Genomic DNA, 14,611 nt, shown 5'->3' with positions numbered 1-14,611 from the left:
AACCGTATTTGGAAGGGAGTGATGGGATATGATGATTCCTTCAAATGCAAGCCTGATACCCTTGGAAATATTGACTTCTCCTCTTATCAGAAATGTACCACAACTGTTCAGATGCTTGCATATAGAATTCCTGGTGATCTTGTGGATGAGTATGTCCGCATGAGTGAGTCCACATGCCTTGAGGCATTGTAAATTTTCTACAAAGTTGTGGTCGCAGTGTTTGGCCCAGTGTACTTGGTAGAACCAAATGATGTGGATGCGGATACAACCCGGTTGTTAGCCATAAATGAATCAAGAGGCTTTTCGAGAATGCTTGGAAGCATAGATTGTATGCACTGGGAGTGTAAGAACTGACCATTTGCCAGGGCCGGTCCTGAGAATTCAGGGGCCCGTGACGAAACCAGAACATGGGGCCCCTTTAATGTACATATCAAAATCATGTTCAATATATGTATTAGTGAAATGTTATCAATAAACACTAAAAATGCAGAGGCTGTGGTACACCCCCTTTGCGAAAAAAACAGTGAAATTGCATCCAAAACTGAATAAGTAGATATGTATATATTACCATGAAATTTTCTCCTAAATGGGGCGCAACCCCAAAACCTCATAGATAATAGTTTTACAGCATCAAACCCATGGAATTGATCATCAAGTTAAGTGTTTATAAAGAATTCAACTTAACTTACTGGTTAATCCTGCTTCCGTAGATATCGTCCAATACTCAATCGTGGAACACAACTACTTAAACTCTTCGTTTTCATTCAGATTTAGTAGGTGTTCTATCCTCCACCACATTTTTGTCATGTGTTGATTTTGTAAATTTCCGAATTACAAGATGCCCATTATGATCTAGTCCCTCCACCCCATTATATAAGAAGGTTTTTTTGCACTACACTACAGTCAAAAAACGTCTTGCATTATGGGACGAAGGGAATATTACTCAGAATCAAAATGTGCTTCCGACGTATTTTGTGCTACTAACATTTTCTAATTTACGTAAGTGTCAGTCATAGCTGTTAGATGATATTGTATAGAGGGAGGAGAGGTGTTTTAAACTTGTATCTTTCTATCTCTTCTTCTGTTGTAACCTCCCTGATCTCCTGTAACGATCAATCTCGATCCTCTCGATCTCTTGTAAGCCACGGTACAAATGTGATATAAATATAGATACGGCCCGAGCAAAGGGTTCAACGCTTTCACCAAAGTTTACATGGTAACAGAGCCTCTTCCTCGATAGATCGGATAGAGATTGCATCTAGCTACCTAGGCGACCGCAACCATGTCCACCACCGCCGCCGCCATGACGGCTAGCACCATGGGTGCGCTCACCACCGACACCTCCTCCACCTTTGCGTCATCGTCCACCTCCACCTCCACCAACTCCTTCCTCGGATCGCCGCCGCAAGAGAAGCTGACGAGGGGCAACTTCCTGCTCTGGAAGGCCATCGTCCTACCCCAGATCAAGGGCGCGCAGATGGAGCATCATCTCGACGCGAAGAGTCCGACACCGCCGGCCACCCTCACCATTACCAAGGACGGCAAAGAAGAACAGGTACTGAACTCTGCGCGATCCCTTTGGTTTGCACAACAGCAACAGCTTCAAGGCTACCTGAAGGGCTCCCTCTCCCGCGACATCCTTGCTCAAGTCACCACGCTCCAGATGCCGGCTGAAGTCTGGCTTGCCATCCACGACATGTTCGCCGGCCAGAGCCAAGCCCAAGCTATCAATACACGCATCGAGTTCACGAATATCCAAAAAGGTAACATGACTATGGCCGAATACCTTGGAAAAATTAAGAGCCTTACCGATGAAGTTGCCTGCACTGCTACTGCGCTCTTCGATCCGAAGATCGTGTCCAAAATCTTAGCCGGACTAGACATGGATTACAATCCAGTCGTCTCGGCCCTTGCTGCCCGGGTTGAGCCCATCACTGTTCAGGAGTTGTACAGCCAGCTCCTCAGCTTCGACGCCCGCCTCAGTCTCCTTCATGGCGCAACCTTTCGCCAGTCCTCTGCCAATGCCGCCTCGCGTGGACGCGGCCGTGGGTGCAGTCACCACGCGCAACGCGGCAATGGGTGCGGGCGTGGCAACGCTCATGGCGACATCGGCTACAACAACAACTTCAACAACGCCGGCGGCAGCAGCTACAACAACAATGGCAACCGATCAGGGGTTGGTGGCTTCAACAACAACAACAGCTGCCGCCCTCCCTCCTCCTCTCGTGGCCGCCCTCGCTGTCAACTCTGCAAGAAGGCCGGCCATGAGGTGATGGATTGCTGGCACCGGTTCAACGAGAACTATGTGCCCGATGCTCGCCATGTTGCTGCAGCCATGCGTGAGCAAGGAGGAGATGGCGTCTGGTATGTTGACTCCGGTGCCACAGACCATGTCACAAGTGAGCTGGAGCAACTTGCCCTCCGTGAACAGTACCACGGCCATGATCAGATTCATACCGCAAGCGGCGGAGGTATGGATATTCAACACATTGGTCAAGCTTATATTAATCCCCCTATGCTTAAACGTGATCTAGTCCTCAAAGATGTCCTTCATGTTCCTCAAGCTGATAAAAACCTTGCCTCTATGTCTCGTTTAGCCACTGATAATAACATCTTCTTTGAAACTCACCCTCGTTATTTTTTTATCAAGGATCGGGCAACGAGGGAACTTCTACACCACGGGAAATGTATTGGAGGCCTCTACCCCATCACATCCGGAGCACTTAGTTGCAAGCATCGTCAGGTCTACTCCGCCATCAAGCCCTCTTTGGTAAGGTGGCATCAACGATTAGGACATCCTTCTTCAGTTCTAGTTAAGCAAGTAGTCAATAAAGGCAACTTTTCTTTGTCACATAGCCATGTTAGTGATTCGGTTTGTGAAGCTTGTCAATGTGCCAAGAGTCACCAACTTACCTATCCTAGGTCCGATAGTATATATCATGCTCCTTTAGAGCTCATTTTCAGTGATGTATGGGGCTATGCCCGAGACTCCTTTGGAAGAAAAAAAATACTATGTCAGTTTCATTGACGATTATAGTAAATTCACTTGGATTTATTTACTCAAGCATAAATCTAAAGTTTTCTCTGTATTTCAAGAGTTTCAAAAACTTGTCGAATGCCACTTTGACAGAAAATTTTTGACAGTTCAAAGTGACTGGGGAGGAGAGTATGAGAAGCTCAACTCCTTTCGTAGCATAGGCATTGCACATCATGTGTCATGCCCTCATGCCCATCAACAGAACGGCTCCGCCGAGCGTAAACATCGTCACATTGTTGAAGTTCGTCTCTCTTTGCTTGCTCATGCTTCCATGCCTCTCAAATATTGGGATGAAACCTTCATCACTGCCACATATCTTATTAATCGTTTGCCTAGCAAAGTCATTGGCAACTCTACTCCTTTGGAACGCCTCTATCATCAAAAACCTAATTACAACTCTCTGAAAATCTTTGGGTGTGCATGCTATCCCAATCTTCGTCCATACAATCGCCATAAACTCGAGCTTCGTTCTACTCAATGTGTGTTTCTTGGCTATAGTAATCTTCACAAAGGCTATAAGTGCCTTGAAATTGCCACTGGACGTATCTATATTTCAAGGGATGTTGTTTTTGACAAAACTTTGTTTCCTTTTGCCAAACTTAATCCCAACGCAGGCTCCCTTCTTTGTGCTGAAATAGCCTTGCTTCCGGATCATGGGGGTGAATTAAATAAAGATGATCATGTGGAAAATTCCAAAGAAAATTGTAATTATGCAGATTGTGGTCGTCATTTTATGTGTGCAGATCTGGACGAAACAACACGAGATCCCATGCTGATGCGGTTGGCAGCAGCGCTGGATCCCATGCAGGTCCTCGCATCAGCCCGTCTGTCTCTGGTGGCGCGCGATCGCAGGAGGATATGCCTCCCCTGCATGCATCCATTGGCGCACGGGTAGCTGACTAGGCAGACTCCGCCTGTCTCGCCTCGCGATTCGGTGAGACCGTCCGCCCAGGCACGGGCACATGTGCGCGCGTGGCCGACAGCCGCCACCAGGAGGAGCTCACCAGCCCAGGCGTGGGCCGAGGCGCGGGCACCGGTACACATGTGGCCGACAGCCTCTCCCGGGTGGAGCCCGCCAGCCCAGGCACGGGCGGGGACGATGCGGCGATTGGCGCGACTGCTGCCAGGGGGACACCCGCGTCAGCAGCGTCAGGATCCGCTACAGGGGCAGAATCTGCCTTGGATCTAGTACCTGGATTTTCTGTGGAGGTGTCTACTGCTTCTGGATCTCCTGTGGCTACGTCAGCAGCACCAGTTCAGCCTCCTCGTCGACACACTCGGTCATAGTCAGGTATTATCAAAGAAAAGGAGTATACTGATGGTACGGTACGATATGACAGAGTCAAACGTGCTTTTCTTAGTAGTGTTGGAGAACCAAATAATTTGCATGATGCTCTAGCTCATAAATAATGGAAGGAGGCTATGGATAATGAATATGATGCTCTCATGAAAAATAGAACTTGGCACTTAGTACCTCTAAAGAAAGGTAGCAATGTTATAGATTGCAAATGGGTATATAAAATAAAAAGAAAACCTGATGGAAGCATAGACAGATACAAGGCTAGATTAGTTGCCAAAGGTTTTAAGCAGAGATTTGGTATTGATTATGAAGATACGTTTAGTCCTGTTGTTAAGGCAGCCACTATTCGACTTGTATTGTCTATTGCTATTTTCAGAGGTTGGATTTTACATCAACTAGATGTTCAGAATGCGTTTCTTCATGGTGTTCTTGAGGAAGAAGTGTTCATGTGGCAGCCACCTGGATATGAAAAACCAAAGCACACCTCATCATGTCTGTAAGTTGGATAAGCCTTATATGGTTTGAAACAGGCCTCTAGAGCCTGGTACTCAAGATTGAGCATGCAGTTACAACAACTTGCGTTTACACCATCCAAAGCAGATACCTCACTGTTCTTTTATCATAAAGACACTATTACGATATTTGTGCTTGTTTATGTTGATGATATAATTGTTGCAAGCTCAAGTTCAGATGCTACCACTTGTTTGCTTAAAGATTTAAAGTTAGAGTTTGCTCTCAAGGACTTGGGAGATCTTCACTATTTTCTTGGCATAGAAGTGAAGCAGATCAAGGATGGTATACTTCTTACACAAGAAAAATATACAACTGATATACTCAGGAGGGTAGGTTTGTACAATTGTAAACCTGTGAGTACACCAATTTCAACTTCTGGAAAACTTACAATTGAGAGTGGAGAAGCACTTGGACCAGAAGATGCAACTAATTACAAAAGTGTTGTGGGTGCTTTGCAGTATGTGACCCTTACACGTCCTGATATTTCTTACTCTGTGAATAAGGTATGTCAGTATTTACATGCACCTAGAACAACTCACTGGACTGCAGTCAAGAGGATTTTAAGGTATCTAAAATTTTCTGAAGGACTTGGGCTTCAGATTACCAAGTCTCCTCTACTTGTTACTGCCTATTCTGATGCAGACCGGGCAGGGTGTGCTGATGATAGAAGATCTACATGTGGTTTTGTTGTGTTTCTGGGAACTAATCTTGTGTCTTGGAGTGCAAGAAAACAGGCTACTGTCTCAAGATCAAGTACAGAGGCTGAGTATAAGGCTTTGGCTAATGCTACAACAGAAGCAATGTGGATACAAACATTGCTCTATGAACTTGGAATCAAGACTCCACAAGCTGCTAGATTGTGGTGTGATAATATTGGTGCAACTTATCTGTCAGCTAATCCTATTTTTCATGCACGTACCAAGCATATTGAGGTTGATTCCACTTTGTTAGAGAAAGGGTAGCTCGAAGGCTACTTGACATTCGGTTTATACCTACTGGAGATCAACTTGCTGATGGCTTCACAAAACCCCTTACTATGAGGAGGTTGGATGAGTTCAAGTACAATCCTAATCTCGCGAAAGTTTCTTGAGGTTTAAATTGAGGGGGAGTGTTAGATGATATTGTATAGAGGTAGGAGAGGTGTTTTAAACTTGTGTCTTTCTATCTCTTCTTCTGTTGTAACCTCCCTGATCTCCTGTAACGATCGATCCCGATTTCTCTTGATCCTCTCGATCTCTTGTAAGCCACGGTACACATGTGATATAAATATAGATGCGACCCGAGCAAAGTATTCAACGCTTCCACCAAAGTTTACAATAACAAATTAACAAAAACATTGTGCCTCTTGACTTGTCTAAACATAACCTGTTGACTAGTACGCTACTAGAGTCAACAGTGCTATCGGTAAATAATTCGTAATCGAACAATAATAGCACTGCTCCTAGTTTTGACTGACAAGGGAAAATCCTGCTCACGGTGACAGCAATTTCTTTTGCTGTGAATAAGAAGGGCCGAAATCTCAAACTCCATAGAATGATACAACCTCACAAGATTAGATAAAAAAGGAGCAAAGCATACCTTACCGGAGCCTGACGACAAGCCTAATTGCGAGCTACTCCTTCGTCGCCGCCGCTGCGGCGTCGGCCGCGATTGCCCTACTGCGATTAGGGATTGTAGTTTTTTTAGGCAAAGGGATTGTAGTTTGGTGTGAGCGATGGGCGTCGGCGGCGGAAAACACAAGGGGGTGCGTGCGTTGGGCCAGGCACACTATCACGTTAATGCGATCGAAAGGAAAAGGGTTGGACGATGAAGTCCTGATCATGGGCTATATTGCATGGTGTACCTGGGAGGGGGCCCCTTGGATCTTGGGGGCCCGGGGCGGCCGCCCCTGTTGCCCCCCCCCCCCTCAGGGCCGGCCCTGCCATTTGCTTGGCAGAGGCGATATAAGGGGCATGTTAAAGCCTGCACAGTCATAATTGAAGCAATGGCATCACAAGATCTCCAGATTTGGCACTCTTTTTTGGCATGGCAGGTTCTTACAATGACATCAATGTGCTTCAGCACTCTCCGGTGTTCGCGAGGCTTTCGGAAGGCCAATACCCATATGTCAACTTTGAGGTCAGTGACCACCAATACAACAAAGGATACTACCTAGCTGATGGTATCTATCCTGAGTGGTTTACGATTGTCAAGACAATCTCCGAGTCCGTAGGAAAGAAGAGGGCTAGGTTTCCCAAATAATAATAGAGTGCAAGAAAGGATGTGGAGCATGCTTTTGGTGTGTTCCAATCTCGATGGGCTATTGTTCAGTATCCTTCTAGAACATGGAGAACTCGAAGGATGTGCAAGGTGATTACTGCTTCTGTGATCATGCACAACATGATCATAGAGGATGAGCGTGATGACAACCTCTTTGACGAAGGGTGGGGTTAACAAGGTGAAAACGTTAAGCCTGAGGATGGAGCGACAACGTATGTGCAGTACACCCAATTTCATCAAGAAATGTGTCATTGGACTACTCACATTCAACTTCAAGATGATTTGATCGAGTATAGGTGGACTCACATAGGAAACCAATAGATGTAGCTGCTCTTTGTTCAATGTATCTGCCATAATTTTAAATTCATTTGGTCGTAAGCTTGTGGTTTTTATTTATTGTGTTGTAAAAACTATGTGACTTATTTGTTTAATAATGTGCAATGTTTTATTTTCATTTTTTATTCGATTTATATGTTAGAATGTCCAAATTTACAAATTTTGCAAAAAAGGGGAGAGGTGGACCAAACGGGTCTACCAGTTGGGTGCAATGCCCAAAAATGCAAGGACAAGAGGTGAACCCCGCCCATACTACCGACTTCAACGAACAAAATGCGGACAAAACCCGCGCCCATTTAGGTCTATACGTTAGAGTTGGCCTAATAGGCCGATCCAAACGGACGCAGAATTTGTCCGCTTCTTATTCTTTCGGGTGGCCAAGAGGGACGGTGGCGTCCACCCCTTGTCCGCTCTTTTCCAGTAAGTGCGCCCAACGGGGTGACCCATTTGGTCATCACCGTCATTTTTATATCTAATTTTTTTCATTTTAGATATTTAGACATTTACAACAAATACACAAATGAATGGAACATCGCATGTTATTAAACAAATAAGTCAGATAGCTTACAGCCAAATAAATAGAAATCGCATAGTTTTACAACCATATAAATGTAAGATTATAGAAAAAATGAAGGGAAAAGAGCAAATACAACTATTGATTTACTATGTGAGTCCACACATGCTCAATCAAATCATCTTGAAGTTGAATGTGAGTTGCTTGATAATGCATTTCATCATGAAAATGGATGATCTGTGCAAACTTTCCCGCTCTGCCTTCAGGCTCAACCAACTCACCCCGGTAATCCCACCCTTGGTCATACTGTCATCATGCTCATCCTACTATGATCATGTTGTGCATGATCACACAACATGGCATCACCTCCCACGTAGTGCTAGTGCTCCATTTTCTAGCATCGTGCTGAACAATAGCTTAGTGATATTGGAGCACACCAAATGCATGCTACACATCCTTTCTAGCACTCTCTTGTTCTTCGGCGAATCTAGTCCTCTTCTCTCCTTGGGGCTCAGATATTGTCTTCACAAACGTAGACCACTGAGAATAGATACCAACAGCTAGGTACTACACTCCTGCCAGTAGTTCCTCCAGTTCCTCTCACTGTCCAGTTAAGATCGTCAAAATCTATATGATTAATGGCAAATAACTACCCTAATAAACTAGTGTATAAAATATACTCCCTCGATAAAGAAATATAAGAACGTTTAGATCATTAAAGTAGTGATCTAAATGCTCTTATATTTCTTTACAAGGGGAGTAGTATTATTTTAAAGGGAATTGAGTAAAATAGGAACTTGTTTAGGAAAAAAATTGTTCCAGTATTAGGGGGTGTTTGTTTATAGGAATTTATTGGTGTAGGGACTTTAAAAAGTCTCTTTTAGTCCCATCTAAACCAAACAGAAGGGACTTATAGGGACTTAAAATGAGCATTTGAGACTTATGAGAGAAGACCCTGAGGGAGAGTCTTATTGAGACTTTTAGTTGTAACATGGTCTTTTAGTCCATGTTTAGTTTCAGAAACCAAAAAGGTAGGGACTTTTTAGGAACTAGCGACTTATTAGTTGGGAGTAAAAAAGTCCTAGGGCTTAGGGCATGGCCAACACTCCATGCTGGACTAGTGCCCCGGCCTACCATGTTGGACGCGTTGCCGCGTGGAGAGAAAAGCAAAAAAAAAAGCTAGCTACCTACAGAGCCGAACGGGATCCTGTAGAGGAGACCGACGCTCCAGCAAAAATGAAGGAGAGAAAGAGAAGAATGATGCAAAAGCGATGGAGAAAAAGAGATGGAATGGGTCGCTATTGGCTAGACCAGAGGAAGATAGGGAAAGAGAAGGTAGGGAAGGGGACCATGATGGGTTTTGTGGATGTAGTGCTTCAAATTTTTATTTCATACATGGAGTCTGGGGCACTTGTATACTAGTGTGCCCATTGTACATGCCCTTATAAACCAAAAAGGGCCTTAGTACTTTTCATGGAACCTATTATATTTTGTATATAAATTTACTAGGGGTATACATAACCATTATACACTCTATCTTAGAATATAACATCGAAAATAGGCATGGCAAATCTAACGTTTTCTTCAGCAATTTATATTGGCTCGGTGACGATAATTTTAGCTTGCAAGCATGACAATTCTCTGGTAAAAAATATGAACCGATATGGATTTGCCATACTCGTCAATTAAACTAGTCATTCGGCGGACATGATTTACCATGAAAAACATTTCTCCACAATCTTGTGTGGATTCTGGGAGACGACTTAAAGAAGCCTAAAGTGATCAGTGAACAAGAGGCGGCACGGCATAATTCGAGCATCTCTCGCAGAATCATCCTCTCGCCTCCCGCTCAGCACGCTGCTCCAAGCAATCATCCAGCCGTTCCGTTCCCCCCTCCCATCCCATGGTGGTAGTCGAGTTGCCTTGTCCGCTTCTACTTTACCTTGCAGTCACCAGCCAATCTCACCCTTTTCTACGTGCACCCTTACGCATGAGCATAATTACTGATAAGTCCTAAACAGCTCCTGGAAAAGGAATATTACACGGTAGATTCCTCCACAGAGTAAGCAAATATGACTTACATCAGGGGGTGAAGTGAAATACATCCACACAAGAGCTCGAATAAAGCGCTCTTCCCCGCCCGCGTCTTCGCTTCAGGCCGACGGCAAAGGGCAGGCTCGCAGTCTACGACGAGCTCATAGGACCCAAGGAGCGGCGCCATGGTGATCTCGGTCCCCAGCCACCGGCGCTCCATGCGCGACGCAATGCTCGGCGGGGGCCGCCAGCTCCACAAGCCCCTTCGCTGCGCCTTCTACGACGGGATTCCCGGCGAAGGCCTCGCCGCCGCGCTCGCCGAGGCCACTGGGAGCGTTTCCCTCTCCCGCACCCCCGCCACCGACGGCAGCGTAAGTGGGAAGGCAGTGAGGAACGTGCTCATCCTCATGAGCGACACCGGCGGCGGCCACCGCGCCTCCGCCGAGGCTCTCCGCGACGCCTTCCGCCTCGATTTCGGCGACGCCTACCAGGTCCTACAAGCCTTAACCTCTGCTCTCCGAAGTTGGACCTTCAGTTTCGCTCTCCAAAATGTCATTTTGTTAAATTAAATTTGGTTTGCTGCTGGCTGGTCGGCGCAGGTGTTCGTCAGGGATTTGGGGAAAGAGTACGGCGGCTGGCCGCTGAACGACATGGAGCGGTCGTACAAGTTCATGATCCGCCATGTCCGGCTCTGGAAGGTGGCCTTCCATGGCACCTCCCCGCGCTGGGTTCACGGAATGTACCTCACCGCCCTCGCCTACCTCTACGCCAAGTACGAATTCCAGCCACACTCGATTCACGGAATGGCCTTGTTGAGGTTCTTGAATTATGAATTTTGTTTTGCTTCAGCGAGGTGGTGGCCGGGATGATGAAGTACAAGCCGGACGTGATCATCAGCGTGCACCCACTCATGCAGCACATCCCGCTGTGGGTGCTCAAGTGGCAGAGCCTGCAGCCCAAGGTCCCGTTCTTCACCGTCATCACCGACCTCAACACCTGCCACCCGACATGGTAACCAACCGGCACGGTGCAAACTGGGGATTTTCTTGACTGATCAGGATTCAGGAGTAGCATCTGAAACCACGAACTTGGCAGGTTCCACCACGGCGTGACGAGGTGCTACTGCCCCTCGGCCGAGGTGGTGAAGAGGGCCCTGACCCGCGGGCTCGACCCGTCACAAATCCGCGTGTACGGGCTGCCGATCAGGCCATCCTTCTGCCGCGCCGTGCTCGACAAGGTCGGCATGTCTTCGACCTTCGCATTCTTCTGCCATTGCCGGGTCCAATCAGCTCTTGAACTCTGCTTGATTGGTTGACAGGATGGGCTGAGGAAAGAACTTGGCCTGCACCCTGAACTGCCTGCTGTTCTACTGATGGGAGGCGGTGAAGGGATGGGCCCGGTGGAGGAGACGGCCAAGGCCCTCGGCCACGAGCTCTACGATCACCGGAGACGCCGGCCGGTCGGGCAGGTCGTGGTCATATGCGGCAGGAATCAGGCGCTGCGGTCCACCTTGCTGTCCCTGCCATGGAAGGTCCCTGTCAAGGTACCATTGCAGATGCCGAATCTAAGATGCGCATTTCAGATGGATGCCTCACTATGCTACAAGTGATTGTTTGGTTGGTGCTGACTGAACTTTTCGAGCGTTTTGTCTTCAGATTAGAGGGTTCGAGAAGCAGATGGAGAAGTGGATGGGCGCTTGCGACTGCATCATCACTAAGGTAATCAAGGTTCCTTCTTGCAGATATACTCCCTCCGTTTCTAAATATAAGTTTTTCTATAGATTTTTTCAATATGGACTACATACGGAGCAAAATTAGTAAATCTACACTTTAAAATATATCCGTATGTCCGTGTTGAAATCTCTAAAAGGGCTTATATTTAAAGACGGAGGATGTATATGCTATGCCTTTTGACTCTTCATTAGTGATCTGACTGATGCATTGTTGTGGCACTTGCAGGCTGGCCCTGGCACAATTGCAGAAGCCTTGATAAGAGGACTTCCAATTATTCTCAACGATTTCATACCCGGACAGGTCTATGCTTGTGCCACTGCAGTAGTTTTGAATCATACAATTATAGGACCCTATCAAAAGGATTTTAGTCAGCTAAAAAAATATTTTAGTTGGTCCAGACAATCTAGACTAGAGTAGCTCAATTTTCTTCTTTTTGCGTGGTGACTACGAGTGCTGATTATATTTCCGTTATTGGTAGGCCATCTGAGAGTGACTGCTTGTTGCCATTGTCATTGACTAGTGATTACTTAGCTTCCACCGAGATCTCATCAAATATGTCTCTAGCTAACATTTAGCCCTTATCTCTTATCATTCAGGAAGTAGGGAATGTGCCTTACGTGGTCGACAACGGCGCCGGTGTGTTCTGTAAGGACGCAGGTGAAGCTGCAAGACAAGTTGCCCGATGGTTTACCACAGAAACTGACGAGCTCAGGAGGTACTCCCGCAATGCGCTGAAGCTAGCGCAGCCCGAAGCAGTGTTCGACATCGTGAGGGACATCCACAAGCTCCAGCCGCAGCCTGCCGCTCTAACCCGGATCCCCTACTCCTTGACCTCATCGTTCTCATACCATATATGAACCCGCGGAACCTCTTGCAGAATATACTCTGCAAAGTGAATATGCCTTCAAACTTGGCTGTGCCTGGGCTTGGATGCCTGCTGAAGAACCTGTATATACCATGTAAATAACTGGATGGAACATCTATGTTAGTGCTTCTGTAGTGCTTGACTGCTTGTATTGGTCTATTGGTAATTGAAATGTGAAAAGAGACGAAATTATTGCTTGATAAGCATATACTCCCTCCGTCTCGAAATAAGTGTCTTAACTTTGTACTAACTTTAGTACAAAGTTGTATTAAAGTTGAAGCATTTATTTTGGGACGGAAGGAGTAGTTGTAGTGCAGTTGCTTGTAAAAGATCAGTTGATTTCTTTATATGAAATCGTAGGGAGAGGGATCTTTTTGCTAAAAAAAACATACGTTGCTAAAGCTATTGTCATTGTCATACATGTTTTGCCGCCCGAGTTTGATACCAAAATTACATAATATGGGTTGGATTCTCGGCTATACATGCACCGGAGGATAACCTGCAAACTCAATAACTCAACCAACAACAAACACCAGCATATAATCTTTTGGAATCAAGTTTAAATCAACAAAACTCTCAATTAAAACTGTATTCCACTCTAGTGGTCCATTGAGTATCATAATTTTTTTTTGAACCGAACCAGCAGGAGCTCTGCCATTGCATTAAGAGGAGGGAACAACTGTACATCAGCTGAAGATCAGCTTACAGAGAAGGAGTAACCAAAACAGGCAAGAGGGCCATGAACAACCCTGTCGCCCAACACCTAAGCCTAACCCCCACATGCCTCAACTAAGAGGCGAAAGTCATCACTAGCAAGCCTGGCAACATCAGCTGCCGAAGTGCACTTTCCATCGAAGGTTCTTCTGTTCCTTTCCAGCCAGATGTTCCAAAGAGCGAAAGATGCCATGGAGAGCGAGTTGTTCCTTGTTTTGTTGGGCTTGAGCTGGAGCAAAGCGCCCCACCAGGAGTTCACCGAGGAGGCAGCCAACGCTGTAGCTGTGAGGTCAGCATGAGTAGCGCTCAGCGAAAGCCACACCTGCCTCACATAAGGGCACTGAAAAGAGAGATGTGCCGCCGTTTCAATCACCAAGTCACATAGTTTACACTTTGGATCATGTGGCCATCCGCGCAAAAGCAATCTGTCCGCAGTCCAGTTTCTGTTCTGAAGCAGAAGCCAAAGGAAAAACCTTATTTTCCTATCCGTTTTCACCTTCCAAACACTGGCCAGCTCTGGTTGGTGCAAGCGCCCAAGGAACTGTGCGTGGTACGCAGATTTGGCCGAGTACGAACCATCAGCCGACAGATGCCAGGCAATGCTATCTCTGGAGGTTGATAGTTGCACATTTTGGACCTTCTCCCAAAGTCCCAAGAATTGGTGGATTTCCTCGTGAGAGTTCATGCGCATTAATCCTCTCATCCAGCAACCATTGTGCAAGGCGTCTTTAACCAAGCTGTTTTTCTTTAAGGCCAATCTGAACATCAAAGGAGCTACCATAGCCGGGGACTCGCCGTCCAGCCATCTATCCTTCCAAAACTTGGCCGAGCACCCATCCCCGATGGTGATCTTAGTGCAAGCCTGGAAAAGTGCCCTATCAGAGTCGTCACAAGGCACCGGAGTCCCCTTCCATGGTCTCTGAACATAGTCCCACTCCATCCACAGCCAGCGCAAGCGAAGAGCTCTACCAAAACATTTTAAGTCCTTGATACCGAGGCCCCCAGTCAACTTCGGAGCACACACTTTTTTCCAGGACACCATGCATTTCCCTCCATGGGCAACCTCTTCGCCAGCCCACAAAAAGCCCCGCCTCAGCTTGTCAATCCTCTTAATGAACCAAGCACTCAGATCAAAGGAGGTAAGGATGTACGTGAGAGTTGCTGTGAGGACAGAATTTACAAGCAAGCACCGTCCCAGCTTGGTCATGAGCTTCCCTTTCCATGGCTGCAATCGCCCAGCAAGTTTATCCAAGGTAGGCTGCAATTCAGCCCGGGTTGGTTTCCTAATACTCAGAGGCAAGCCTAG

The 14,611-nt window shown here is 46.5% G+C and overlaps 1 protein-coding gene across 1 annotated transcript; it reads left to right on the top strand.

The window, feature by feature from the left end:
- Window positions 1-10,114: 10,114 nt before the first annotated feature.
- LOC123082162 (probable monogalactosyldiacylglycerol synthase 2, chloroplastic) lies at window positions 10,115-12,780 on the top strand. Its single transcript, XM_044504555.1, has 8 exons — window positions 10,115-10,484; window positions 10,593-10,765; window positions 10,843-11,004; window positions 11,089-11,230; window positions 11,312-11,536; window positions 11,649-11,711; window positions 11,952-12,026; window positions 12,323-12,780. The coding sequence occupies exons 1-8, from the start codon at window positions 10,179-10,181 to the stop codon at window positions 12,581-12,583; spliced, it is 1,407 nt and encodes a 468-aa protein (XP_044360490.1). The 5' UTR covers window positions 10,115-10,178; the 3' UTR covers window positions 12,584-12,780.
- The last annotated feature ends 1,831 nt before the right edge of the window (window positions 12,781-14,611 follow it).

Source organism: Triticum aestivum, chromosome 4A (assembly GCF_018294505.1).
Source record: "Triticum aestivum cultivar Chinese Spring chromosome 4A, IWGSC CS RefSeq v2.1, whole genome shotgun sequence".
NCBI lineage: Eukaryota > Viridiplantae > Streptophyta > Magnoliopsida > Poales > Poaceae > Triticum > Triticum aestivum.
Note: the sequence above shows the minus strand (reverse complement) of the source record. Positions and strands in the feature narration are given on the sequence as shown.

Excerpts from the sequence above, each read along its gene's own strand:
- LOC123082162 (XM_044504555.1), top strand. The coding sequence starts at position 10,179 with ATGGTGATCTCGGTCCCCAGCCACCGGCGCTCCATGCGCGACGCAATG. Across the intron at positions 10,766-10,842 it reads CTCGCCTACCTCTACGCCAA|CGAGGTGGTGGCCGGGATGA; the intron begins GTACGAATTCCA and ends GTTTTGCTTCAG. Across the intron at positions 11,712-11,951 it reads GCGACTGCATCATCACTAAG|GCTGGCCCTGGCACAATTGC; the intron begins GTAATCAAGGTT and ends TGGCACTTGCAG.